Source organism: Gobius niger (assembly GCF_951799975.1).
Source record: "Gobius niger genome assembly, chromosome: 6".
NCBI classification, from domain to species: Eukaryota; Metazoa; Chordata; class Actinopteri; order Gobiiformes; family Gobiidae; genus Gobius; species Gobius niger.
Genome location: NC_136857.1, coordinates 24,849,309 through 24,875,827, shown reverse-complemented (window position 1 = coordinate 24,875,827; position 26,519 = coordinate 24,849,309). Strand labels below are relative to the sequence as shown.

At 42.9% G+C, this 26,519-nt stretch overlaps 1 protein-coding gene across 2 annotated transcripts; it reads right to left on the bottom strand.

The window, feature by feature from the left end:
• Positions 1 to 842: 842 nt before the first annotated feature.
• prdm2a (PR domain containing 2, with ZNF domain a) lies at positions 843 to 7,924 on the bottom strand. Of its 2 annotated transcripts, none has more exons than XM_079559163.1 (4): positions 7,835 to 7,924; positions 6,869 to 6,925; positions 2,231 to 5,546; positions 843 to 1,712 (listed from the first exon to the last, which is right to left on the bottom strand). In XM_079559163.1, the coding sequence occupies exon 3, from the start codon at positions 5,521 to 5,523 to the stop codon at positions 2,248 to 2,250; it is 3,276 nt and encodes a 1,091-aa protein (XP_079415289.1). In that variant the 5' UTR covers positions 5,524 to 5,546; positions 6,869 to 6,925; positions 7,835 to 7,924; the 3' UTR covers positions 843 to 1,712; positions 2,231 to 2,247. The 2 variants fall into 2 exon arrangements, with proteins under 2 accessions (XP_079415289.1, XP_079415290.1); XM_079559164.1 differs by lacking the exon at positions 7,835 to 7,924 and adding an exon at positions 7,475 to 7,502.
• Between the last annotated feature and the right edge of the window lie 18,595 nt (positions 7,925 to 26,519).

Sequence of the window (26,519 nt, the reverse complement as noted above, 5' to 3'; positions counted from 1 at the left end):
TCTGTAATAGTTTATCATTTTGCAACTGCTTTGACTAAATGTATTCAGGTTAATAAATGTCCATACACTGCCTGCTTGGATAACGGGCAACAAACTCTACTTAAAGCCACACTGCGGAAGATTCCAGCTTACATATATGTTGGACATGTTGGCAAAGCAAAGCAGCAGTATCTCCATGGAGACCAAGTGGTCATGTCCCGCCCCCAACAAACAAGGCTATGTACTAAGGTGAGGTGAGCCCGCTCACAGCAAAGAAACACATGTTGTGACACATCTTTCATCCCCCGTAATGACATAAACGGTTGTTTTTTATTCATAGCGTGAAACACGCAGTGTGGCTTTAAAGTCATAGAATATTCATTATTTATGCATTTGAGGTACCATTAGTATTAGCATAACTGAATTACAAGGTACAAACACGATACGGGTAAGAGTTAGCACACCTGTTAGTATTTTAGTTGTTGGCACATTTCAAACTTCATCACTTTAAAGCCTTTTATGGAAATACATATTCACTTTTTTGATAAAGGCAACAATATTTCAGCCAAATAGTACATTCAGTGTGATCATACTTAATGATATTCTTTGCAGGCATGAACGTCCTTTGTCTTCCAAGGTCCTGGCTAATTGCACAATATATTATCAACAGGATTTATTTTCGAGCTTAATAATTACCGTAGACTACGTTGGATGACAAAAAGGGAGAATTGACGTCACTTTTTATCAGTTTGTGCCACACTGTCTGACCAGCATTACAAGCAGGCATTTTGTCCAAGCGATAGTGCCATAACCATCATGATGGACCATGGTGCTGATAGAGTATATGTATTTCGCTCGCTATTTTAGACAACAAATTGGCCGAACAGGACTTTGCAGCACAGTAATAACATCGAATAAGATGAAAAATTGTTGTTATGTTAAAAGTAACAAAAGCGTATAATGTGTTTAACTGTTTCCATTTTTGTAACTATGTTTCCTTGTAATTTACTGTATACTGGGTCATGGTAAGATATTGGGTTTGAATTAATCATATTACCATAAAATAAATTAGCATGACAGGTGTATTACCATGCATAATTACCATGAAATGACACTTTTAGGTACCGAGCCATTTCAGTCTTATTGCAAAACTATTTTACTGTGCTGGAAAGTGCTTTACAGAGGTGTGTTTTCTAGAAACATCCAAGAAACCCAGAGCCCTAATAATATCAGTTTATGACAACTAAACCATTGAGTCTTGTTTAAGGCCAAATCTCAAGCTATTGGACAAAACAATAAAGGTGAATTCATCTTCACAAACAAAGCGCATGCAGTAAGAGCAGAAACAAAAAAAAGGCCACAAAAACAACACAGAAAAGAGAGAAAAAAAAGAAGTGCAAATTCATGCTAAAAAATGATTGCCCTGTGCCGTCTCCCAAAATAACCCAGGAGTTTAGAAACGGCACAGACTTTGTAGCGAGTGCCTCCCTCCATCCCGCAATGTGGAGAAGTCTGATTAACTTCAAAGTGCAAATCCAGGCTCGGGCACAAATGAGGAGCGAATCTACCGTGTGCAGTCCTGTTGCAGTCAGATCGCTAATCCACTCACAGCAGCGGCCTTAGTCAGCGTCCTCCTTCAATTTACAGCTAAATGTGCTCGATAAAAAGTTCATGAACTCCCTTTAGAATCGCTGGAGATGCGCGGCTAATTAGCAGCTTTATACAGAGGCGGCCTGCAGGAGATAAAAGAACAGGAATGGCAATTAAAACATTTGTGATTACGTTTCGAAGATGCAATACATCACTGTAAGGGATAAAAAGCAGGACACGTTCCACAACTGAGGCAAGTCGAATCGGAAAGCAACCCTGCCAGGACTCAACCTGGAACATGAAAGGCTTCACTCCCTCTAGATGGAGACACTCATATAGCGGATGATAGACCTGGCACAGGCACCTGGGTACTGTAAACTAATGTGAAACCAAAATATAGATAAGGTCATTCATACAAAAAGTGTTAGATGCTCCTTAACCACATTCAGTCCGTCTTATTCTCCACCCAAACACTAGCTCCCCACCTGATCGTGCCATAAGGTTGTGAAGTTCCGTGTTTTACAGTAAGTCTGTTAAGTCCACACAACTTATTCTAGAAGATTATAGTGATTCTTATTTAAACTACCGGGTGGCGAGGTTTTATACAACAAGGATTCCTGGCTGTACATAAAACAAAAGAAAGAAAATGACATTTACAAACCTGGTTCTTAGACATCTTCACACAGCAGCGGTCTGGTCTGAACTGGCCGGAGCCTCCTGTCCCTTGACATAAGGCGGCTCGCTCTTCTGTTCAGCCTGCTGAGGTTTGACGATAGTGATCTTTATGGGGATTTCTTTAATGCTGTGATGCATCCGGCTGTACTGTCGCATGGCCGGGTTGAAAGTGCGTACAATCGGCAGTTCGATCTCTTGAGCAGCCTCCGTGCCTTCCTTAATGATGAGTTTACTCCGTTTGCTAGTGAAAATAGTCTCCACCGCCGACCTCTTTACACTCCCGGTCTGTAGTCTAGTCTTATGATGCGCCGACGATTCTAGTTTGTTCTTGTCATTCCCTTTGAGCCGGTAGCTGTTGTTTTCATTAGCAATTCCATCCCTCCTTTTCTTGACTTCAGCTGGTTTCTTCGGGCAAACAGCCATATGTTTCGTCCTGCTGCGTCGCATCGTGAACTCTCTCTTGCAATGCGGACACACGAACATCTCCATGGCACTTGCGCTTGAGAGAGACATCGGCTTCCCTTGCTTCTGCGCCAACTTCTTCTGCCGTTTGGTAAGCAGCTTCAACTTCGCTTCTTGGTTCAGCTTTTCCGTATTCAATCCATTGGTCGTGTTGGTGGTCGACAGCACTCCGTTTTGCCCCTTCGCAAAGTGCCTTAGCGGGATAGGATTCCTTTTGGGAGTATACCGCCTCTTGTCGCTTGCGTTTGCACATGCCAGTATATGCTTGTGCAACTCGGGCATGTTGTCGAAGCTTTTCCCACACTTGGTGCAGCGTATGGCCGTGCTGAAAGTCTGAGGGATGTTGTGAGTGGTGAAGTTGGTAGCCGAGGCTAGCGACGCGGCCGGTGAGCGGTTGTGGTAGGGAAACGGCGGGGGCTTGAAGCTCGGATAGTGCTGATTTAAGCCCATTCGTACATCAGACCCTTTGACCTTTCCGCAATCGGATGCCATGATTTTCAAAGTTGTGAACAATACATCCGTAGCAACCTCAGATTCTTCCTTCTTGATCGGTTTATTTTCCTCCTGACTAATGGCTTTTGAAATATTGTTGTAATTTGGCGGTCTAAGTTTTCCCTTCTCCTCCTCTGTATGAGTGCACTGCTGGCCGGGATGACACTCTTCTTGGTGATGTTTCAGATTGCAAAGGTAGACAAACTCTTTAGTACAAGCGCTGCATATGTACGTCTTGGCTACACCGTGTAGGCTTGACCGATGTTCAATCAAGTCTGCTGTTTTTTCAAAGAGTAGCAGGCAGAATTCGCATTTGTACGGCCATTTTTCAGCGTGGTCTGGTACATGTTGCCCCAGCGCCTTCATTGAGTGGAACAGTGTGTCACACACATTGCATGTAAAATTTTTGATGAATGTTTGCTGTTGGGAGTCATTCGAATCTTCCTCCTTTTCCTCCTGTTCTGCCTTTTCTGCATTGTCTGATGATATTTCCAGGTCAGAAATAGTTTTGTCAGATTCTTGGTCATCTTTTGTAACAGTTGGCTCTGCAACACTGCCGTCTCCTGTAGCAGCAGGACTTTCTGCTGCTGTCAGAGCAGAAGGCATAACCGATTCATCATCTGATGACACAACAATAGAAGAATCCAGATTGTGCATCGAGGGCACTGATACGATTTGCTGTTGCTCGATGTGGTTTACAAGCACTTGCGAAGGCTGTTCCATTTGATTATCTTGTAGCGCTATGGCAGCAGGGACAACATTTCCAGCTCCTTCTAATGATATCGTGCACTCAATAAGCACCGTGTTGCTGGCAAGGTTGAACGAATTCAGATCATTTACAGCAACAGGAGCAGACTCAACAAGAGGTGGATTCAGAGTGATGGGATCGGCTATGAAGACGTGTCCAGGTATGTTCAAAGTTGAGTCCATCGGTTGTGTTAGCGCGACAAGGTTGGCCGAATTCGCAGCCGTGATTGCGCTTGTTAAATCAGCGTTTAAACCATTATCAGTGCAAATAACCAAAGGTTCTGGGGATAAACTTGGAGCTAGGACTTGGATTGGTTGGCTCGACTGGGCAGGGAGAGCTGGTGGGGCTAGTACAGTTATTAAAGAAGGGCTTGTGGGTAGAACAGCGTGCGGAGCGGGTGAAGCGAAAGCAATGGCGCAAGGTGAAGCTGGCTGCAATGTTACTGGAGCAAGAGAAGTGGGAGATGTGCTCAAACCATTACTGGGAATAAGTCCGTACACAATCCCCTCTGTGACTTGATCTATTGGGGTAACGAGATCCGAACCGCTTACGATGGCGAAGTCCGTCACTATAGGAGCCACGTTTGTGTTTAGTTCTTCCGTGTTCTCCGTTGAGTCATTCGCATTTGCAATCGCAGATGTTGCCTGCTCACAATCCTCTGGGCTCTTCTTTTGCACGCTTAAATCTAGCACGGCGTTAGCTAGGGCCACATCTTCACTGCTCTTCACCGTATTGGACAAGTCGAGTGGTTTCTGGTTGCAAGAGTTGCCACCAATCACTAAAGGCTTATCTTTTTCTTTTGCCTGCTCCTTCATAGCTTTGACTGGTTCTGCTGCTTCACTGTTTGCTTGTTCGACACATGCATAATTGTGGTTTTCTATTGGTTCAACATTTAAATTACATTCTACAAAGTCAGGCGTTTCTTCATTCTGTTGGGGTGTGCTGGTTCGCCTCTTAAACCGCGCTGTAATCAGCTCAGGCTCCTTGTCATCAGCTTGGATAGGATTCAAAATGAGAGCATCTATGCTAACTAGTGCCGACGCCTCTGCCGTCTCGTGCACTGTACTTGCCGATACGAGCTTCCCGTCGATGAAAAAACTCAAGTTCTCTGAAATATTACTCGAAATGTCCAGCACGTACTGCCCGACTTGTCCCGTTTCAAGTTCTTGTTGAGAGCTTGCATTTGTTTCAGCAGGTGGATTTTCATCTTGAGTAACTTCTGACTGCGCTCCATGGAATCGTCGCTCATGTCTCTGTCTATTAATGACTGAGTTGAAGACTTTGGTGCAGTAGTCACAAGGATGATGCCCTTCCATGGTCTGCATAACAGCTTGACATGAAGAGTCGGGCTGAACAGCGCCCTCTACCGTCTGTTTCTTGTTATGGATGTGCATGTGGCGCTCCAGTCCTTGTTTGCAGGTGAAGCGCCTCTCACAGTGCGGACAGGGGAAGCAGTCCTGTTGGGGTTTTGTATCTTTGACGTCTGGTTTAGTTGAGTCTGGTTCCTGGTAACTGTCATCCTCTCGGGTGTCCTTGATGTCTCTGTACTGCGATACGTAGGAGTGGAAGTGGGCCATAGTTTACGTCCGTTAAGTCACACCTGCAAAGGAAAAGAACAGGAAGTCAGTTGTCACCACAATGCACAAAACAAAAATGCAACGCACAGTATCATACATTGAAGTTAATTGCTGTTAATAAATACAAGTAATGATAATTTCATAAACATATAGTACACATGTATTTATTTATATTAATCTATTAATAATTGTATTTTACTTTTTTATTTACCGCATTAGTGTAGCCATTAAAGAAAAAGAAAGAAAGAAAGAAAAGACAGAAAGAAAGAAAGAAAGTAAGAGAAAGAAAGAAAAGACAGAAAGAAAGAAAGAAAGAGAAAGAAAGAAAGAAAGAAAGTAAGAGAAAGAAAGAAAAGACAGAAAGAAAGAAAGAAAGAAAGAAAGAGAAAGAAAGAAAAGAAAGAAAGAAAAGAAAGAAAAGAAAGAAAGAAAAGAAAGAAAGAAAGTAAGAGAAAGAAAGAAAAGAAAGAAAGAAAAGAAAGAAAGAAAGTAAGAGAAAGAAAGAAAGAAAGAAAAGAAAGACAGAAAGACAGAAAGAAAGAAAGAAAGTAAGAGAAAGAAAGAAAAGACAGAAAGAAAGAAAGAGAAAGAAAGAAAGAAAGAAAGAAAGTAAGAGAAAGAAAGAAAAGACAGAAAGAAAGAAAGAAAGAAAGAAAGAGAAAGAAAGAAAAGAAAGAAAGAAAGTAAGAGAAAGAAAGAAAGAAAGAAAGTAAAAGAAAGAAAGAAAGAAAGTAAAAGAAAGTAAAAAAGAAAGAAAGAAAGAAAGAAAGTACAAGAAAGTAAAAGAAAGAAAGAAAGAAAGAAAGAAAGACAGACAGACAGACAGACAGACAGACAGACAGACAGACAGACAGACAGACAGACAGACAGACAGACAGACAGACAGACAGACAGACAGACAGACAGACAGACAGACAGACAGACAGACAGACAGACAGACAGACAGACAGACAGACAGACAGACAGACAGACAGAAAGAAAGAAAGAAAGAAAGAAAGAAAGAAAGAAAGAAAGAAAGAATAGGCTTATAACAACACCACTCCCACGGAAACAATTCAATAAAAAACAAAAGTAACTTGCCATGCCAGGTCACAACATAGTCAAAATACCAAGTGAAAGTGTCAAAAATACAATACTCACACAATCATTTCCTTTATGAATCTTTGCTCTGTACTCAGTGCAAATACTCAGCTATTAAGACTTAAACTGTGTTGTACTCATGTTTTGTAAAATGTCCAGACAGGACTTCTATTTTTATACTTTTGCAGTGTAAAACTATAAGGATCACTGGATTACCTTGAATTAATCAGGTGCATGATAAGATTCTTTTATAATACAAACTTACCATGGTAATCTTCAAAGTAGATCTGACACAGGATATATTGTCACATCCAAAGCATGTCTGTAAGAAAAAGGGACAAAACTAGCTCATTTTTCAAAAACCACAGCCTACACCGAAAAGACAAGCTCTTTTACATTAGCTACAAAAAACACTGATGATATTACAATAAACGGTGTTCAATCTTTAAAGCATGAGACCCATTTTTTAGGATGGTCTTACTTATTCTGTCATGTTTCACACAACCTTTTCCTTGACACAATTTGCATACACCTGTAACCATCTTGCAAAGCGTAAATAACAGACAACACACTGCAGTTAATGTGTGAACGATTAGAGCCAAAACCGCGATATTCTTTGCTGAAAGCATCATAAACAAGCTATAGCGTTCTGCCAAAAACGCAAAAAGAAAGACGATCAGGCCTACACAATGATTTATCCGACCTCAGATAAACCCCAATTACGCCGCATACTTTTAATGAGTATTTTCACATAATGGCAATTATTTTACCAAATCATCCGATGTGCCTTTATATCAAATTTTGACTCGATTTGAATTGGTATAAATGGCGATATTCCAGTTTTGGTGCGTTCAAATGCATTGCTCTTCACCTGCTGATGACGCTCCCCGTCCTTGCACCATTGCCTACTGAATGTACAACACGTCGCCACTTCACTGTTTGGCTACGGGACTGCTAGCACCGAGATAAGGTCACTGTGCGCTTTTTACACCATGTCCGCACTTACAATGGACAGGGCGAGCTGCAGAAGAAGGGATTAAAGCCGCGAATGCGCAAAAAGAGTAAGCATGTTTTTGGTTTATGGGGATGTAACGCATTACAAGAGCATCGACGTTGCTAGCCTGTTGCTAACCCCCGAGCTAAATTCGTGTTAAACGTTAATAAAGATACACGCAAAGACCACGGCAAACATTAACAACACGCGTGACTGCCATACGGTTTTGATACCTACCGTTTGGATCAGTATCATTAAAGATTATTGTTTTTATCTTCTCCTGCAGGTTGTGGACAGTTGTGTATGTTATTCCCCTTCCTCAGTGCACCAGGGAGTGTCGCGCGCTCTGATTGGCTGCTCGACTGTTGATGTGGAGGACGGACCAATCGGAGAGTGGCTTGTTGAGCGTCTGCGGTAACTTGAGAGGAACAGGCAGCGTCGGGGCATAGAAATCACAGAAATGTCCTTAGTGGCTATGTTCCATTGCCGCCATCTTGGTCCGGCATATGTTATTATGCCGCCCAGTGTAATGTAATGGCACTGGCATAATGACAGTCCATCATAACAACAAATACAAGTAAGATCATAAGGATTAAGGATACTTATCACAGTTTGATATGTTTGCAATATTCTTGCCACATTTAAAACATTATTTTATTTTCTGAAGTTTTTATTGAAGCAGGCTGTAATTGACCTATACAAACAGTTTGACATCAACATGACTTACGTTATTTTCTTCAATCGATACATGTAAGGATTAAACAACAAGGAGCCATGCATTAGACGTTATAATGCACGGTTCCGAGTTGTTAAATCTGCTTATACCACTGTCCCACAAACTTAACATTTCCTAACAAATGTTATTTTAATTTACTAAACTGGTTAGATATGCCAAACTACCAAGACTATTTTTTGTGGGTTTAGCCGGTCTTGCACCGTCTGAAGGCTCGTCTCAGGGCCATTCTCTCGCTGCTGCGAGGATCTCCGTCAGCTCAACAAAACAACATAAGCACACGCTGCATCGCCAGAATCACTACACAACAGGACTAACCCAGTATTTTATTTTTGCTTTGTTCAGGTACAAAGGATGTACTTTGTAAGTTCACTGTCTGACCCACCCAACAGTAGGAGGTGGTAATGCTCCTTTAAGCTGGTTGCCAACCGCCCTAGAACAAGAAGAAGAAGAAGAAGAAGAAGGACTAACCCATGGATCTATCATAATAAACGGAATAACCCAGCACCTTTCCGTGGAAGTAAACATTGATAGTATGTGGCACATCTGGGCAGGAGTTATTTCACTTTTACACTGCTTAAACTGATGATAGCTTGCTAGCTACCTGAAGCTGTTTATCGAAACAGCTGCGGTGGAGTCGCCTAGACTTTGGTGCCACGAACTTAAACTTTTATGTTTGACTTTACTTATCCATCCAAATATGCTTAAGTGCAGGGATCATATGAAGGTCTGGAAATAATGAAAGATGATACTTTATTGATCTTAGCCGTTTTCAATAGAAATGGAAAGCTCATATTTTATCAACAGTAGGCTGACCTAGCTGCTTGCTCTCTACTTACTATTCAAAAGTTTTGTTTTGGCCAAAAATTTTGAAATGAAACAAAAAAAAAAACATCTCACTCACACATACCTGTCAGTCGCTCTTCGAGTCAGCCGACTTGTGGTCATGCCATTTTGTAGGGGTGCCCGAATGTCCGGAGTGAAGGAATTTGAATCAACAGTATAATCTCAAAAGGGTTTGTACTTACATTAATGATTTCTAACAAGGCATTTACCTCACCTTAATGTGGTTGATGGGTTGACAACAGCTGAAAACATATGTACGGTTCATAATTTTGCTATGTTTTGTGGCTGATGCTAACGGCTATAGAAAAGTAATGGAGCTGGCTAACAGAGCCTGGGACTAGCTCGCTTGCTAACTGTCCGCATAGATACAGACGGCATCTCGTCATAGAAGGGGGCGTGGCTTCACCAAGGGGGAAAATAGAATCTTTAGAGAAATACAATTTTCCACTCTTTTTAGCCATTTTCTGGTGGAATATGAACCTATTTATCACATACAAATAAAGTCAAGTGTAAATCGGGCCCATATGGATATTTTCTCACAGCAGATCGTTCAGTAGAAGTGAAAAAACGGCAGTTGTAGCAAGCGCTAGCTAACGTTAGCATTAGCCCCATGCTAACATGTTGCATCAAGTTAGCATTCTCTGTTATTTGTGTATTTATGGGCTGTTGAACCCCTTTGCTCCTCCCCATGTCTTTCTATCTTTATTTAGTAGAAACTATATTCATAATTCAGTATTTGTTAAAGTAGTTTTTGAATAATTAGAGAAAGTTTACATTTTTTCAAAATTGTTTTCTCCCTTAACTGTTTTTAAACATGACCAAATATGGGCGATTCCAGAGATGCCGTCTGCAACTATACGTAAGGATCAAACGGCGCTTCTCCTTTTTATTTCTATGATCAGGCGGGGGGAGGGGCTGGAAAGAGGAAGAAGCAACAAAGACGTATTGGTTAGCTCGGAGCCAAGGCTAGAACAGTTTGTAAAATAAAAATGACTAAAGTTGACATGTTCAGAGCTTTGGTGAATGGGCGGCTGGCTGAGATCGCTGAAGACATATGTGCGCTGTTTGAAAGCACGATCGCGCAGTATGAGGAGAAACTGTGTCGCTGCAAAGAGGAGAACCAAAGGAACCAGCAGCTGTACGTGGACCTGCACCCCAGGGTCTCGCTGCAGGGAGTAAATGGCGACATGTCAGAAAGTGTCGGACCTAGTCTGAAGGAGGAAATAATAGGAACTCCCCGGATGAAAGAAGAGGAAGAGCGGCTAACGTCCGCCGCACCGGAGTCCACTGTAGAGACTGGGAGACAGACTGAGCATGATGTGGACTGGAGATATCAATACACAGATGCTGACGCAGATTTCCCCGACCAAGTCCAGACCAGAGACAGAGGCACAAGCACAGCCAAACAAATCTCGGGTCCCAAATGCAAATATGAACTGGAGTCGAGTGTGAGCAATGGAGACATGGCACAAACTGAAGAAGGATTAGAGGGAATTACGCACCAGGGCTCTGTACGTAAGAGATTTGGGGAAAAGCGGGATTTACAGCTACACTGTAACAGCCACGCTGGAGAGAGATCCTTCAGCTGTTCAGTCTGTAAAATGACATTCACCCGCAGATATAATTTAAATGTACACATGACGACGCACACAGGGGAGAAACCTTACAGCTGTTCACTCTGTGGGAAAACCTTCAGCCGTAAATCTAACCTCAATATACACGAGAGAACTCACACAGGAGCCAAACCTTTCAGGTGTCCGATCTGTGACAAAGCCTTCACCCAAAAGGTCAATCTCAAACTGCATTTCAACAAACACAGATGGACAGAACAAAGCCAGGCCTTCGCATGCCAGTCTCATGTTCAAAACTCCCACAATGCATCTGAGTATAGCCTATAACAGGGGTAGGCAACGTCAGGCCAGGGGGCCAAATCCGGCCCTCCAGCACAGAGCCTCTGGCCCCCAATATGATTTTGAGAAATATGATTATGCAAATACCTGTTAAAGTACACAAAAAATGCGAGAAATAGTGTCTTTTTATGGCGTATTTTTAAATGTCTTTGGAAAACATCCCACTTGGTCATATATAAAATATATATAATGTAAAACAGTGATTCTCAACTGGTGGGTCGGGGACTCAAAAGTGGCTCGCAAGCCTAGGGAACTTTCTTTCAATATTTTCAATCGGAAACTACACGGAAACAACGGAAATTTGTATTATTGGGTTGTTTTGATCATATTTTCAGTCTTCAAAGCAAATCTACGACTTGTTCAATAAAAACGTGCGGTAAATGCAATATTTTATGCGATATATGACAAATTACACTTTTATTTGGGTCACACTTTGTCATTAAGGTAATGGCGGTTCTCGGAGCCGGACCACTTTAGAACCACTGATGTAAAACATTGGCGTTTGCAGAAAATGGTTCTTAACTTTTGGCTACAACAGTGAGGTTCGGCCCTTGGTGTTTTGGCTATGATGAAAATTGGCCCTTCGTGACGCAAACTTGCCGACCCCTGGCCTATAAGATTTTAAGTTTATTATACTGTAGATGCCAATATGGGGACCCACCTTCAACCTGTCACAAGCCACAACCTTATTTCCGCTAATAATAAGAAATGCTGTATGTGATACTTGCTTTGACCATATGTCTCTCAACCTTCTGTCCACGTCCCGACTCACCAGTTGAGAACTTCTGTTTGGGAATTCATATTGTGTGTGGGGAGTGAATGAATAATGAATGCTATAAATTAAGAAACTTTGAGCATCTGGAGAAGTTCTATGACTAATTCTTTGTTAGCTTATTATTAAAACAAATCTTTTTTTGTGAACCTATTTTGTAAATACTTAATAAAACTTGCACAATTGAATGCATTTCTCATGTGTATAATTTCTAGAAAAGAAACAAATTACACATAAATGGTTCAATCAAGAGCTTGAATCCTCACCCTCTGTCCTTCAAAAAAAAAAAAAACACTGGAAATGTACTCATAGAATTCATGTTTTATTTTGTTTTTTACTTAGTTTTATTTTTCAAAAATAGTTTGTCTAAAGCTATGACAAATGAACAGGCTGTACATATAGCAGTGTGAAATCTGCCTGAGCTGGCTGATGCCTGACTGTCCCCCAAGTGACTGGCTCAATAAACAAGAGCTGCTTATATAGCTGACTATTTTTGCGCGTGCACTGTACACAATATAGACATTCTCTATATGGGGAGAAAACACACTTGTAACACATTTTACAGACCACTAGATGGCGCAATGTTTCAGGAGAATTCAAGATTTCACACCTTAGCCTCATAATGGAATTGTTCTTTTTATTGCAGGATATGAATACGTTTTGCTGTCAATTTAAGAGCAGATCAGAGGCATTCAAATATGAGTGAACTTATTCCATGTGCAGTTTTACTATATTTTCTCCACCATGTTTGCACATACATCATTTGTAACACGTCTTGGCTCCTGCTCCTACAACTTCAACCGTAAGTCATGCCGCATGTAGGATTGCTTGGTATTCCGCTATAAAATACCGCACATGACTTCTGCCTTACATACTGTATCGTAGTGGCTCCATTCTATAGACTTGGCACATAAGACACCTTTCATGTGTGTAGGCCTATAGGCTAGAGGCATGCCGCTGGATATCTCCATTGAGCCCACATATTATGCGTATAGCATGAGAACACCACCCATGTGCAGTGCAATGTAGCGCACATACATTAGCCGGTGTCCAACTCCTACAGCTGATGGCTCAATGCTCGTCCTGTCTATCAGCGAGATGCTGTGGGCCGAAGCAATGCCATGTGAAAGCAGGGGGAAGGCGGCCATGACAGTAGGTGTGAGGGTGAGCCGCGCGGTGCACATGTGAGGCGATTGACAATTGTTAATTCGCGGGGAAGTACCATGGGGCTGATAGAAGTCTAGGCTGGAGTCGTGCATCATATTCAAAGATTCTTATTTGTCAATTTTGTTTGTCGATGAATTGAAATGATCACTCTCTCGGCCTTGGTTATGGCATTGAAACATGGTTTGGGCGTTTGCAATCTTAAGTTTTACTGAATTAGTACGTATTTTACCTTTAAAGGAATAGGCCACCGTTTTTACATACTGAGATATGTTCTTACCTTAGCTTTGACGAGTTCTTTAGGACCTGTCTGGTCTTCCCCCGTGCCTTCAATCAGGTAAACACAGCGCAGACGGCGTTAGCATTTAGCCTCTCCCTCTCTCCACTATAGCTCCAAAACAGGTCAAGATAGAAGCTACCAAGCTCTTCCACGTTTTCCCTCTTTAAATATGGTTACGTGAAGTGTTACACTACAAAGTATAATTACACAAAATTAAACAATGTGGATTTTCTAAGCGGATAAAAGGGGGGACTATAATGTAAGGCGTAATAATACCAGGAGTAATTTGGCATCCCCACAGTAAAGTGAAGATTACTGTGAGGATTTCGAACTACTCCTGGTATTACTACGCCTTACAATATAGTTCCCCCTTTTATCCACTTAGAAAATCCACATTGTTTAATTTTGTGGAATTGTACTTTGTAGTGTAACACTTCACGTAACCATATTTAAATAGGGAAAACGTGGAAGAGCTTGGTAGCTTCTATCTTGACCTGTTTTGGAGCTATAGTGGAGAGAGGGAGAGGCTAAATGCTAACGCCGTCTAACGCTAAGGTAAGAACATATCTCAGTATGTAAAAACGGTGGCCTGTTCCTTTAAGTGACCTAGTGGCTGTATGGGTGATTAGCTTGGCGCCATTACTTTCCATCCTGGTGGCCCCGTGATGCTTCCGGATCAATTTTATTTCAGGGTTTTTATTGTTTCTGGTAGGTTTTCAGAATGGAATGCGTGTAGCCATGGATACGGTTCAATCTGCAGTGAAAACCTAAAAAAACAATTGATCCTGGACCGTCCTACACGCCATCGGGCATATTGACTCGAGCTCTGACTCTGAGCATCCCTGTCAGTCAACAATGGGTATGAGACACGGAAAAACAAACAATGTAAGATTTCATGGTTAGCTAACGTCATGCTAGCAAATTAGTGGTGCCATAATAACCACACTTTGAGCTTAGGTTCTGTGATGAATAAATGAAGTATGTGAAGAACTATTCATTATGAGTGAGGCATTAACTGTAGTAGTTAAGTGTTAGTCACAAGAAAGTTTATTAAGGCTAAGCAAGGTTGAGTTTTTATAAAGTGTTTTGTACTTTGAAAATGCAGCAGTTCTTGGTAATACACAATAAAATCCAGGAAATCCACAGTTGCATACTTTCTGCTACCAGCCGAAGACACCGCCTCATAATTATGAAATACATGTTTGTTTTGACAAGGGAACTGCGTATTGACATGGTTGAAAGTTTTTAAATAGAGTATTCGTGATATATGTCCCGTTTAAATGTTCAGCTGACGATGGCGGGCTAAGCCGTCTTCAAGGTTGAAATTGTTGTTTGGAATATTTATGTAATTAGAGTCCTGCATATGTTAGAAATCTACATAAAGACTGAAAATAGCATGGCAATGAAATGTTGTTTCTGAACTTCATCTTCATCTGTTGCCCTTTGAGCGACACAATATCACCCAAGGCACTTCCCACACATTGCTACATTTTTGATGAACTGCAAACATATCAATACTTTTCATTATCAGGATGAAAAAAAGATGTAAAATTGTGTTAATGCATCACGTGTGGCCCAGTTTCCCTCCAGTTCTTCAGTATGAATAGTTATATCGACTGTACTGACTTTTTCACTGTCTGTTGGGCCCCACAGCCATGCACTAAACTCATTACACGTATAATTGAACCCACTCGTGTTTACACACAGTTTGTATGCTGTGGCCTGCTAGTTTATTGTTACGTTATTTGCATGGCAGTAAATCTCAGCAGGAAACAGCAGAACAATAGAGCCATGGTATGGATTTGTTCGATTTTAAAAACAAGTTTACTACCTTTGCGTCCTGGGAATGTGTGCAGTCAAATCAGACCCAGTTATAGCTTCACGCTGTATGTTGTGTAATCCGCCATCTTTGTTTTTTGTCTCTCAAAAAATCTGCAGTTCTTTTGTTTTGTTTTTCGTACAGCACCAGAGTTATGGTTGGGAGAAGAGAAATTGCATTGACAGCTATGCTCTATAATAAAGTCTTTGAAGTTTTTATTTGGTCCTCATGAATGGATGCTTTGGTTGACCAGATACAATTATCCCGCTTGTTACTCTTCTCTGCAACTTCAAACAACAATTTCCAAGTTTAGAAAAAATACCAGCGACAGCAGCAGCAGCATTGGATGGTGCATGATGGTAAAGCCTTGTTTTGGTCAGTCTGCCCCAGGGCGGCTGTGGGAGTGTTCATCGGAATATGGTGATGGAAGTGAAAGGGAAGTGAAAGTCACTGCGCAGACGTGAATCAGTGTTTTTATACATGAAGCGCTCACCTCTCGAGTCTTGGCTGAAAACGAAACAGAAATGTACCTATTACCTATTGTACATGTTTTTGGTTGGGGAAAACGGAGTACTCGGAGGAAACCTACGCCGAGAATATGCAAACTCCACACAGAAAGGCCCCGTCCAGGTGGGAATCGAACCCGGGAAGCCTGACCATTCAACTTCACACATCAGGCTGATTTGATCACAAATTGCTACTTTTCCAGCATAGTTTTATGGGGGAAAAAAGAATGTCACGCTACAAAAAGAAAAAAAGTGTCAGGTATACAGTAGGTCCTTTAATGTATTGAAAAACAACTTTATTTCTTGTTCTCAAATGCAGTCAGTGCTGTTACTCTACCCGGCTCCGTAAATAAGTAGGGTTTTGGCTGCGGGCCAGAAGCCAAATGTCTTCTGCAATACACATGCACTGTTGTACCAGACAAACTTATTAAGCCGCTTTAAAAACACGTTCGGTCGCCCTGAGCCACATCCACCCTTCATTACTGTACTTGGAAATGGAAGTGTTGCATCACCACAAACACACTGAGGCCGTTAACGTTCGAATGGCTGGCGACGTGAGTGTGAGTGAAGTGTGATCATGAGTATTTATATCTCGTAATGGCCCCTCTCCGAGCTGCTGCTGGCTCACGTGCGCCCCATACGCTGCAGATGATGGACTCCTCAGCTGCATAGTTACAGCGTGCTGCTCACGATTTTCCTCAGCCACAACTCATTCATCAAGTCATCGAACAAGCAGGTGCTGAGGCGAAACAAGTCGCTCGGTGTCTCAGATCTGCTGTGCAGGAGTTTAAACACAGTTTAAAACCAGGGGCGACCGAGCCTTTCGGCCGGTTGGGCCCAAATTATAAAACGCTTTGCCCCATAACATTAGAACTGTCAAATCTGGTGATATATTTAAAAATCTTGTCCCATTTCTACAAACAAGATTTCACTGATCTGTCTTAAACTTTCACTAATATTCTTTTTTACTATTGTGTTTGCTGTTTGTTGTTTATATTGTGATAATATTTTCTTATTATTGTCTTATCAGGGCTAGATCGATCAGTCAATCAATCAATCAATCAATCAATCAATCAATCAATCAATCAATCAATCAATCAATCAATCAATCAATCAATCAATCAATCGATCAAATGTTTTGTATTCCCCAATATCACAACAGGAGTTGCACCAAACATTAAAGTAATGAAACAAAACAACCAGGAGGAATCACTCCAAATGGACGGACAGGCGAAAGATTGACCCAGGGCTGATGGGAGTCCCTCAGCCGACGGGCCAAGATTACGGAACAATGTCCAGTCTTTGCTGGAGCTTCAGTTCTTGTTGTCCAACAGGCTCCGGGTTCAACATGGTTCCTCTGCGTTTCATCGTTTCGTCCTCTGTAGTTGAAGAGTAGACGAAACGCCCATTTCAAGTTCAGACGATGACTCAAGATCATGGACGACTCCTGTAAGACTGAGCTCACGCACTCTCTATTCTATTCAGTGTTTTTTATTTATCCCTGTTCTTATGAACTGTTTTCTTTTTAACTGAAGCGCCCTGTGAGCTGATCAAAAAAACTACAAACTTACTTACAAATTTTTAATCCAAAAATGTAAATTTAAAAGTATTTAACGTGATGCAGTTTTGTTTTGCTTCTCAAGATGATTATCCGATCAGAAAGCAGAATAAGCCCCACAATAATATTCACTAAAAAGTTTATCCATTTACCAGATCCTAAAGGGACTCCTTCATACCCGCACAATCCCAGCAGCCTTCTGTAATCAAGTCCTATTTGGTGCTAGTGTAGGCCTCTGTGTCGGCCGCTGTGAACATTGTTCTTCAGTTGTTAGTAGTTAAAGTGAGAGTGTACACATTTTAAGTTGTTAGTTGCCATCCAAATTTGTTCCTAATTTCGACATGACCAAAATCACACTTTCTCGGTAAGGCTATAGCAACAACTTAACGATGAATAGCCTATAATATCTTTTTGATTAGTTGCCCACCCACAAATGTTTTCATTCTATATATATGAGCCGTATAGCCTTTGAAGCTGGATTCTGGAGGTTCTTAGCTTTCAAATGAGGAGTATATGTTCTAAGGCATTTACAGTTCAGTTGTAGTCGTACTAAAAACATTACCTGCTGCTGAATGAATAGGAAGCTTTGACTAAATACAGCAGTAAGTGGTCAATAGTCTGCCTTTCACTGGGTTTTGGATAAGTTTAGGGCTGGGCGTGTGCAGGGTCTGTTTAACCATATGAGATGACCTCCCCCCTCTGCGGAGTCAGCGAAGTGGGGTGTGAGTTAAAGGTTGCCCTCGCGTGTCAGAGCCGACCCGCGCGTGACGTTAAAGAAACTCAAACTGTCCTCTCCCCCTGAACACTGCCCCTTACACCCCCACACACCCCCACACCCCTCTCTGCTCCAGGTATAAATAGTCCACTCTCCACAGTTAAGTGTAAGGTCAGGGAATAGGCACCTGGGTTAGTCACACATGACCCCTCGACACGGCGGGTGATCCGATACGAACACAACGAGGCAACGGAATAGATTCGACTTGTTCTATAGAAGAGGCGCATGGTGGGATGAAGTGGTTAGTGGGGGGTGATGGGAGGGGTTACTTTCAAAAATCTCCATGTGGTCTACAAGGTCTCAAGCGGTTGTTGTCCTCAACCTGTGAGACGTTTCTGCGGGACGTTTCTGCGAGACGTTTCTGCGAGACGTTTCTGCGAGACGTTTCTGCGAGTCGTTTCTGCGAGTCGTTTCTGCGAGACGTTTCTGTAGGACGTTTCTGCGAGACGTTTCTGTAGGACGTTTCTGCGAGACGTTTCTGCGAGACGTTTCTGTGGAACGTTTCTGTGGAACGTTTCTGCGAGTCGTTTCTGCGAGTCGTTTCTGCGAGACGTTTCTGTAGGACGTTTCTGCGAGACGTTTCTGTAGGACGTTTCTGCGAGACGTTTCTGCGAGACGTTTCTGTGGAACGTTTCTGTGGAACGTTTCTGCGAGTCGTTTCTGCGAGTCGTTTCTGCGAGACGTTTCTGTAGGACGTTTCTGCGAGACGTTTCTGTAGGACGTTTCTGCGAGACGTTTCTGTGGAACGTTTCTGTGGAACGTTTCTGCGAGTCGTTTCTGCGAGACGTTTCTGTAGGACGTTTCTGCGAGACGTTTCTGTAGGACGTTTCTGCGAGACGTTTCTGTGGAACGTTTCTGTGGATCGTTTCTGCGAGACGTTTCTGTGGAACATTTCTGCGAGACGTTTCTGTGGAACGTTTCTGCGAGACGTTTCTGCGAGTCGTTTCTGCGAGACGTTTCTGCGAGACGTTTCTGCGAGACGTTTCTGCGAGACGTTTCTGCGAGTCGTTTCTGCGAGACGTTTCTGTGGAACGTTTCTGCGAGACGTTTCTGCGAGACGTTTCTGCGAGACGTTTCTGCGAGACGTTTCTGCGAGTCGTTTCTGCGAGACGTTTCTGTGGAACGTTTCTGCGAGACGTTTCTGCGAGTCGTTTCTGCGAGACGTTTCTGCGAGTCGTTTCTGCGAGATGTTTCTGTGGAACGTTTCTGCGAGACGTTTCTGCGAGACGTTTCTGCGAGACGTTTCTGCGAGTCGTTTCTGCGAGACGTTTCTGCAAGACGTTTCTGCGAGACGTTTCTGCGAGACGTTTCTGCGAGACGTTTCTGCGAGTCGTTTCTGCGAGACGTTTCTGTGGAACGTTTCTGCGAGTCGTTTCTGCGAGACGTTTCTGTGGAACGTTTCTGCGAGACGTTTCTGCGAGACGTTTCTGCGAGACGTTTCTGCGAGACGTTTCTGTGGGAAGTCAATATTGTACGGTGTAATAACACCTTAGGAGCACTTCGACATCCGCACAGTGAAGTCGAAGTGCTCCTATGGTGTTCTTACACCTCACAATATAGCACCCCTTTTTATTGGCTTAGAAAATCAACATCTTTAATTTTGTAACATTTCTCATAACTGTATTTAAATTGGGAAAACGTGGAACAACGTGACCCCAGTTTGGAGCTATTCACCTTTTTCCGGGGGCTCGCGTGGGCGCCTCCATGAATTGTGTCCGCCCCTTTTCTCCTATCTGTTAACATGGGACTGGAGAAGTCCAAATAAAATCACTACACGAAAACAAAGCCATTTTTAGGCCGCGCAGAGAAATGGTGCCGTGTTGACATGTTGGTGCAAATGAACATTGGCCATTTTCCCTCGTTCTCTGTATAAATGAACGGGCTTCGCGCTCGACCGGAAGTGTCTGGACAACGGAAGTGCCGAGACAACGCAAAAAGTGGCAAAAGTGGGCGGGGCGGAATAAGGTGAATAACTTTGCCAAGAGAGGCTAAACGCTAACAACATTTGCGTGACTGAGCGCACTCACAAAGACCAGACAGCTACGCATCAACACTTCAAGCTCAGGTAAGAACATATCTCAGCATGTAAAAAACGGTGGCCTGTTCCTTTAAGAAGTGAACTGATGAAGTGGTTTGCCTTGGACCCGTTTGACGAAGGACAAGCTACGCGCCGACTGGATGAGGGATGAATGCGCACTCAAGCTAAAGCAACAAGCCTACGGGCGTAAATAAACACACATTCATCATAATTATTTACATTTGTCATAAGCGTTAACTCTGCTGGGTGCCCCTTTTATGTTATTTTGAAAATGTAAAAGATGAAAATAAAGCCTGACCTTTTCTACGGAAAATGTTATGGGAAGGTCTGCAACCTCGTGCCTTTTTGGAGATGATTTTCTTTCAATTGAAGTTGCTATCCAGTTTTTGCACCCCACTATACATGCACAGCCAGTGTACCGCTATTTTATTTAAGGAATTTCAGATTTCAGGTCATAAGGCTGATGCAGAATATTACCTGAAGAGACAATGCAAAGCCAAAGCTACTCCAGTAACGGGAAATGAACTGAAAGTATTACAGAGTCTGAAGGAAACATGCAGCGAGTAACGACTCGGAGGCTTGTCAGGAAAGAGCCTTAATTGTGCGCTCCGACAGAAACAACATGTGCCGCACCTTGAGGCGTGCCGGGGTTCTGCCGCCTGCATCCTGTGGCAGTGGGCGCCGCTCTGTGCCATTGAGTTTGCACAACAATAGCACATTGACGGGGCCGGACCTATAGCACAGAGCGGGACAAAGAGAGAGGAGAGGTGGTCCGCAGCACATGTGTGGATCCCGACTATCAGTGCGCGCGGGACAATGGCCGTCTCTTATCACAGAAGTGTGCCAGGCCCCGAGCACAAAAGCCCCGCTGTCATTAAACAACATGTCATGACACGGGTCGGTTTTACTGCCCCGTGTCGTGGGCCGCCAGCTGTGCAGAAGAACATGCTAATGCAAGAGGGAGGGGGGGGGGGGGTGAGATGGACATGAACTGTGCTCCACTGTGCTGGGTGCCATGAAGCGGCGCAGTACGACAGTGGGTCTCAACCTGCGGGGCGTGGACTGCTTCAGGTGGTTCTCTCACATGTTGTATGGACATGACTGCGAGATCTTAACATCTTGACTGATTTTGTAAAGACTGGCAGCCCATATTCGAATGTGAGTTTAGTTGTTAACACCCACACACTAAGTACGAGTAATGTTACTTTGAAATAACTTGACTAAAGTAGAAGTAAACAGTACTGACCCTAATAATTACTCATGCCAGAAAAAAAAAATTACTTGGAGAAAAAGTTCGTTGAGTGCCATGAGCGTAAAAAAGTCAGATTCATGTTTCAGTAGTGACGTAAATTATGAGTAACAAAAGTAGCTTAGTCAAAGAATTAAATTATGAACAATAAACCAAACAGAACATATATCTATTATCCAATTTTACTAAAGTAAGAGCACAGATACCTCAATATATTATTTAATACATAATATTACTCAAGCAGAAGAAAGAAGTACCATATAAAATACTACAAGAAGAAATAATAATGGCTTACACTTGTATTAAGTTTCTCAAAGCGCTACACTGTAGTCATTTTTCATTCACTTCATTCTCGGTGGTGGTGAGCTACTGTTGTAGCCACAGCTGCCCCATAATGACACTGTCAAAGAAGCACGTAACTGTCCTCCACATTAAAAAGACATTGTTGTACATAGATAGATTTTGCTTTCTTGATCCCCACATAAGAGAATGAAAACACTAAATACAGTAACACATGCATGAAGGAATCAGCTCTGGATGTGTTCATCATCACAAATCCACACATTATTATTTTACATAGGCCTTTCTGGGTTTATTAAAAAAAAAAACCTGCAATGCCACAAGCCTCAGTCAATGGCCTGACCACGTGCAGCCCTGCTGGACCCTCCTCTCACACATATTTAGAAAGTCCCTATAAACCAGCGGGCCATATGCTGGAATACAGTATAGAGCATCTGACATGGCACACATGGGAGTCTCATCTTTCACTGTCTCCTGTCTGCGCCCTCCGAGCCCTCACACACTGCTCCGGTCCTATGGCCACGGCGTATTCTGGCCCAGCTGTCTGCAGCACTCACACAGCGCTCCTACACGCAGGCTAATAGTCCACACACTTTCACCACACTTGATTTTGGCCATGCTCACTGTGCATCTTCATTGATAGTGGGTTACACGACTGTTTTGACAGTTGTGAAACGTGCTTCTAAGCTCTGTATTTCTGTGAAGAACTGGGATGTTAGAAATAGAAAGTTAGGAAAGTTTGGACGACAACTGCAGTTTAAGATTCACACATTCCCTTTCATGGTTTGATTATTCCAACATGCATGAATAAATTGATACACGACTTCAAGTATGTTTTTCATAAGGGAACAACATCATGAGATACGAGCTCACATAAGTCAGATTAGTTCAGTGCGTGCTCTTTAAAGTGGACAACATTTGGGAAACATGATTTTGATGTGTATGATGTGAGTGGAAAAGATGAGGAAGGACTGTTTCTAAGCACCTCAATTAGGGCTTGGAGCACCCTCTGTTGGCAGCAGGGGGAATGATTTAAAGCAGTACTAAGTAACTCTTGCCCCTAGAGGCCATAAGCGCAACTGCAGGTGTCGTAGCAAGTTGCGATTTTTTTAACTTAGAGGGCTGCGAGAGGGATATTGTACATCCAATTTTTTTTTTCACTCAGACTTGGCTGTAAATACAGTTTAAGTAGCGCTAGCCCGCAGTTAGCTTTCCCCGTTAGCCTGTTAGCTTCTTCTTCGTGATTCTATTAGTGTGTATTGGTGGCTCCGGTCCGGTGGCAGTCAAGTTGCAAACATGGTTTTCTGGCCAGAGACACCAGGGGGAGATGAAAGACCCTCCAATCATCCCATAAACACTTGTATTACCCCCAGAGGGACTACGAAAAGGATTTATTAAGGTAAACACGTTGCTTAGTACTGCTTTAAAAGGGAAAACAAGATACAAGCCACAGTTTTCAGCTAACATCATGCTAACAATTCAATGGCTGCAGAATAAATGGCTCCTGAATGCAGAGCTGCCCAGAACGGGCCTTGTGATAGTTAAAACTTCCTTCAGCTATTCCATTTTGCTGGCCCGGGACTGTTGCATCGCTAAACGCACCACCTTCGAAACAGCGAGTTAACTTTGTCCCCGCAGAAGCAGACGAGCGCCGCACCTCCCCCACCTCACAGTGCACCCCGCAACACAGCCCTCGCCACGTAAAGTAACACATACACGTGTAGGTTTCACAAATGTTTGAAGCAGCAGAAGCCACAGTTATAGCAGCCCGCACAGTCAAAGTGCAGCATAACGACAGAAGTTTACAAAAGATCGTGAACTGACTAAACATCTGACCGACCTGCACTGATCCTCATGAAATGTCCATATCCATATTTGTTTAATAATTCAATATCTACAGGGAGGCGTCAAATCACTTCCCTCCTTATGGTTACCCAGCACCGGGAAGAGTGTGAGGCGTTGAGGGGTTTGCGGGAAATAAAACCTCACACTTTAAATTTAGTTGTAAATGGAAGTATTATGTTGTGTGGAAGCCAAAAAACACAGTCTTGCATGAAAGTTGCAGTTTGTATCAAAATGTTTACACTGCTGAGGTGTGTTGTACATAAGATTAATGAGATTTCCGTTTCTCATTGAATCCATCATCAGTGCAGCGTGTGCCGGAGGAGTGAGGGGCGTGGGTGAAGGGGGGGACGCCAGGTGAAAGTGGCGGACAGGGCACCTCGTGATGAAAAAAAGTTCATGGTGGAAAATTGACCATGCTCCCCTTTAACAATGCTCATCATAGGACGTTTTATCTTTGAATTACATTTTCCCCAATTCCCCTGCAGTGCCTTAAACTGAAAACGTGCCGCTGAACACTACTCCAGGTATGTCTTTGATTACGATAATATTAACCAGTTTAACCCCTTAACTCCCACCTGAACCGAGCACATTTTCTCCAGTTTGGCTTTGCCTCACTCCAAAAGCTTCTGGAAAAAAGCTGTGAAAATAGCAACAAAACTGAGACGAGAACAATGATGGAAATGTGACAAAAAAGTGAGAAAACATTGACAAAAAAAGTGGATGAAAAAGTGGCCAAAAGTCGCAAAAATGTCACAAGAAAATGACAAAAATGTGATTAAAAAATGGACGAAAAAATTGCAAAAATGTGACAAAATGTGACCAAAAAAATTACAAAAAATTGACAAAAAAACAAACAAAAAAAAGATAAAAATGTGAGAAAAAATGACAAAAAAATGACCAAAAAGTTACAAAAATGAGTTGAACACTCAACAAAAAAATGACGGAAAAAAATCTGATAACGTGAGGAAAAAGATCCTCTCGGTTCAGGCGGGAGGTAAGAGGTTAAAAAGTCAATTTCACATGATGAGTCCCTTTTAAGCAAATAACACTTTTCATATCCCTCCCTGCTTAAGTAAAGAAAAAAAAAAAGTCAAACACGTGTCTCGAGCGTGACTGGGCTTTCTTTGTGATTTCAAATGTTCAAAAACACACTGTGCGCCAGGGGCTGTGTTCTCCGCGCTCCCTCTCCACAGCGGGCACCGACTTCATAATAAAACCCTGTTATACACTCAGAGGCACATGATGTCTGCAGTGCCCACCCAGGAAGTGACTCCAGCCCCCAGAGCCATGCGCCAAAATCCCCCTCTCTCTCTCCTCAGCCGGGATGCCCCTCAAACTCCTCTGCCGCCCGCTCAAAAGACCCCATTGTTGGCTCTGCAGTCTGGGGCAGGAGGGCAGTGGAGGAGCCAGGGGTAGCAGTTGCTGGGCCTTTGCCTAAAACCACAAAGGGGAGAGGGAGAGGTGTGGAGGCGCACACTACGTCTCTGTCCCGACGCGAAAACACGAGCTAGAAAACATACAGCTAACTGTCAAAAGCTCAACGGCCTTAACCGACTGAGCACGTCCATATTTGGGGATGTTTGCTTCACTCTCAAAACTTTCATTTTTTTTTTTCTTTTAAAGTTAGTTTTGAATGAGCCAATGGGAGAAGGCCTAACACCCCTGCCCCTTTGCTTAAGAGAAGGATTCCAGGGGGACTTTAGAGTGAAGTTTTGAAATGACTGTTAATGTAATCATGACGACTATGTGATATTTTCACCATTTCAACCAACAAGGACAAAAATCTGCGAATAGTTGATCAACTGGATAAACTCCGGCACCTCGATCGTGGCAGGTAGAGAAGTGATCTGCAAATGGAAGGGAAATGTTAAAGGGAGTATTACGCACAGTTTGACCATGTTACAATGTTGTAGTGATGGACTGAATGAGCAGAGGTATCGACACGCGTCCCAAGTGCAGAAAGCAGCACCTCGGCCGAGCTGTGTCACATTTTAAGGAATGTCCCGTGACCGACACTTTCGCTGTGTCACTGTGGCGCTCCAGTTGAACGAGAGCAACACTTGGCTCATTTTGTCATTCGGCATTCATGCACCAGACGCTGATCCCGTGGTGCTGCTGGGCTCGAGCGCCCGCCCAGGGTCGCCCCCAAATCTTTGGGCACCAGGCGAATCTGCCCTGATAACAAAACGATGCAATAGATAACGTGTACAGCACAAGAGCTTTCCTCTTTCACAGAAGAAGTGCAACGCAAAAACATATAGCTAATATTAAATTTAATTGTCATTCGCTCGTATAGCTCTGTGAGGAGAGCACCCGGTTTGTAACCAGAGGGTCGTGAGTTCAAGTCAGATGATGGTCTATGGTTTAGTTGTTTGACTTGACATCAACAACAACAAAAATATGCTTGGTGCCCTATTATTGTCACAAGCACTATCCTTTATCTTGGTCAGTGACTTCACTCTGAGATAATGAGATGTATCAGTGATACTGAGCGCTATCCTCTCCTTCTGACTGCAGACTTTGTCTTATCATGATACAATATTTAATTTATCTGTAGTCTGTTCATCACTATTCACATGGTGTCTCCTGTCCCACACCCCCTCGGGAGTGCCCGTCTAGATCGAACGGAGGAACCTGGGTGAACGGAGGAACCCTGCATTCTGGAATCTGAGGACTGGACGGTCTGTGATCTTGGCCCGTCTGCTGAGGGATCCTTCGGCCCTGGGTCTCTATAGCCTGTCCGTCCATGGGAATGGATCTCTCCTTCTGTGGTTCTCCCCAAGGTTTCTCTTTTCTCCTGCCGGGTTTTGAGTTTTTCCTTGCCGTGCTGGAGAGTCTAAGGACGGGGGACACCCGCGCCGCTCGTCGCTACCTCCTATTGGACATTATATTTGCCTGGATTCACCTGAACTTTTAATTGTCATATTTATTGCTCTGTTTTATTGCCTTAATGTTTGGTGCAGCCCTGTTGTAATATTGGGCTATACAAAACCATTAAACATTAAACTTGATACGTGTCATTAATTTGTTTCTATTCTCATTATTCTGAGCAGTTTTCCTTTGACTAAATTATCACTCTCACCTGCTAAACAAGCTCATTCATGGCGATTTGGTCAACATTGCTCAA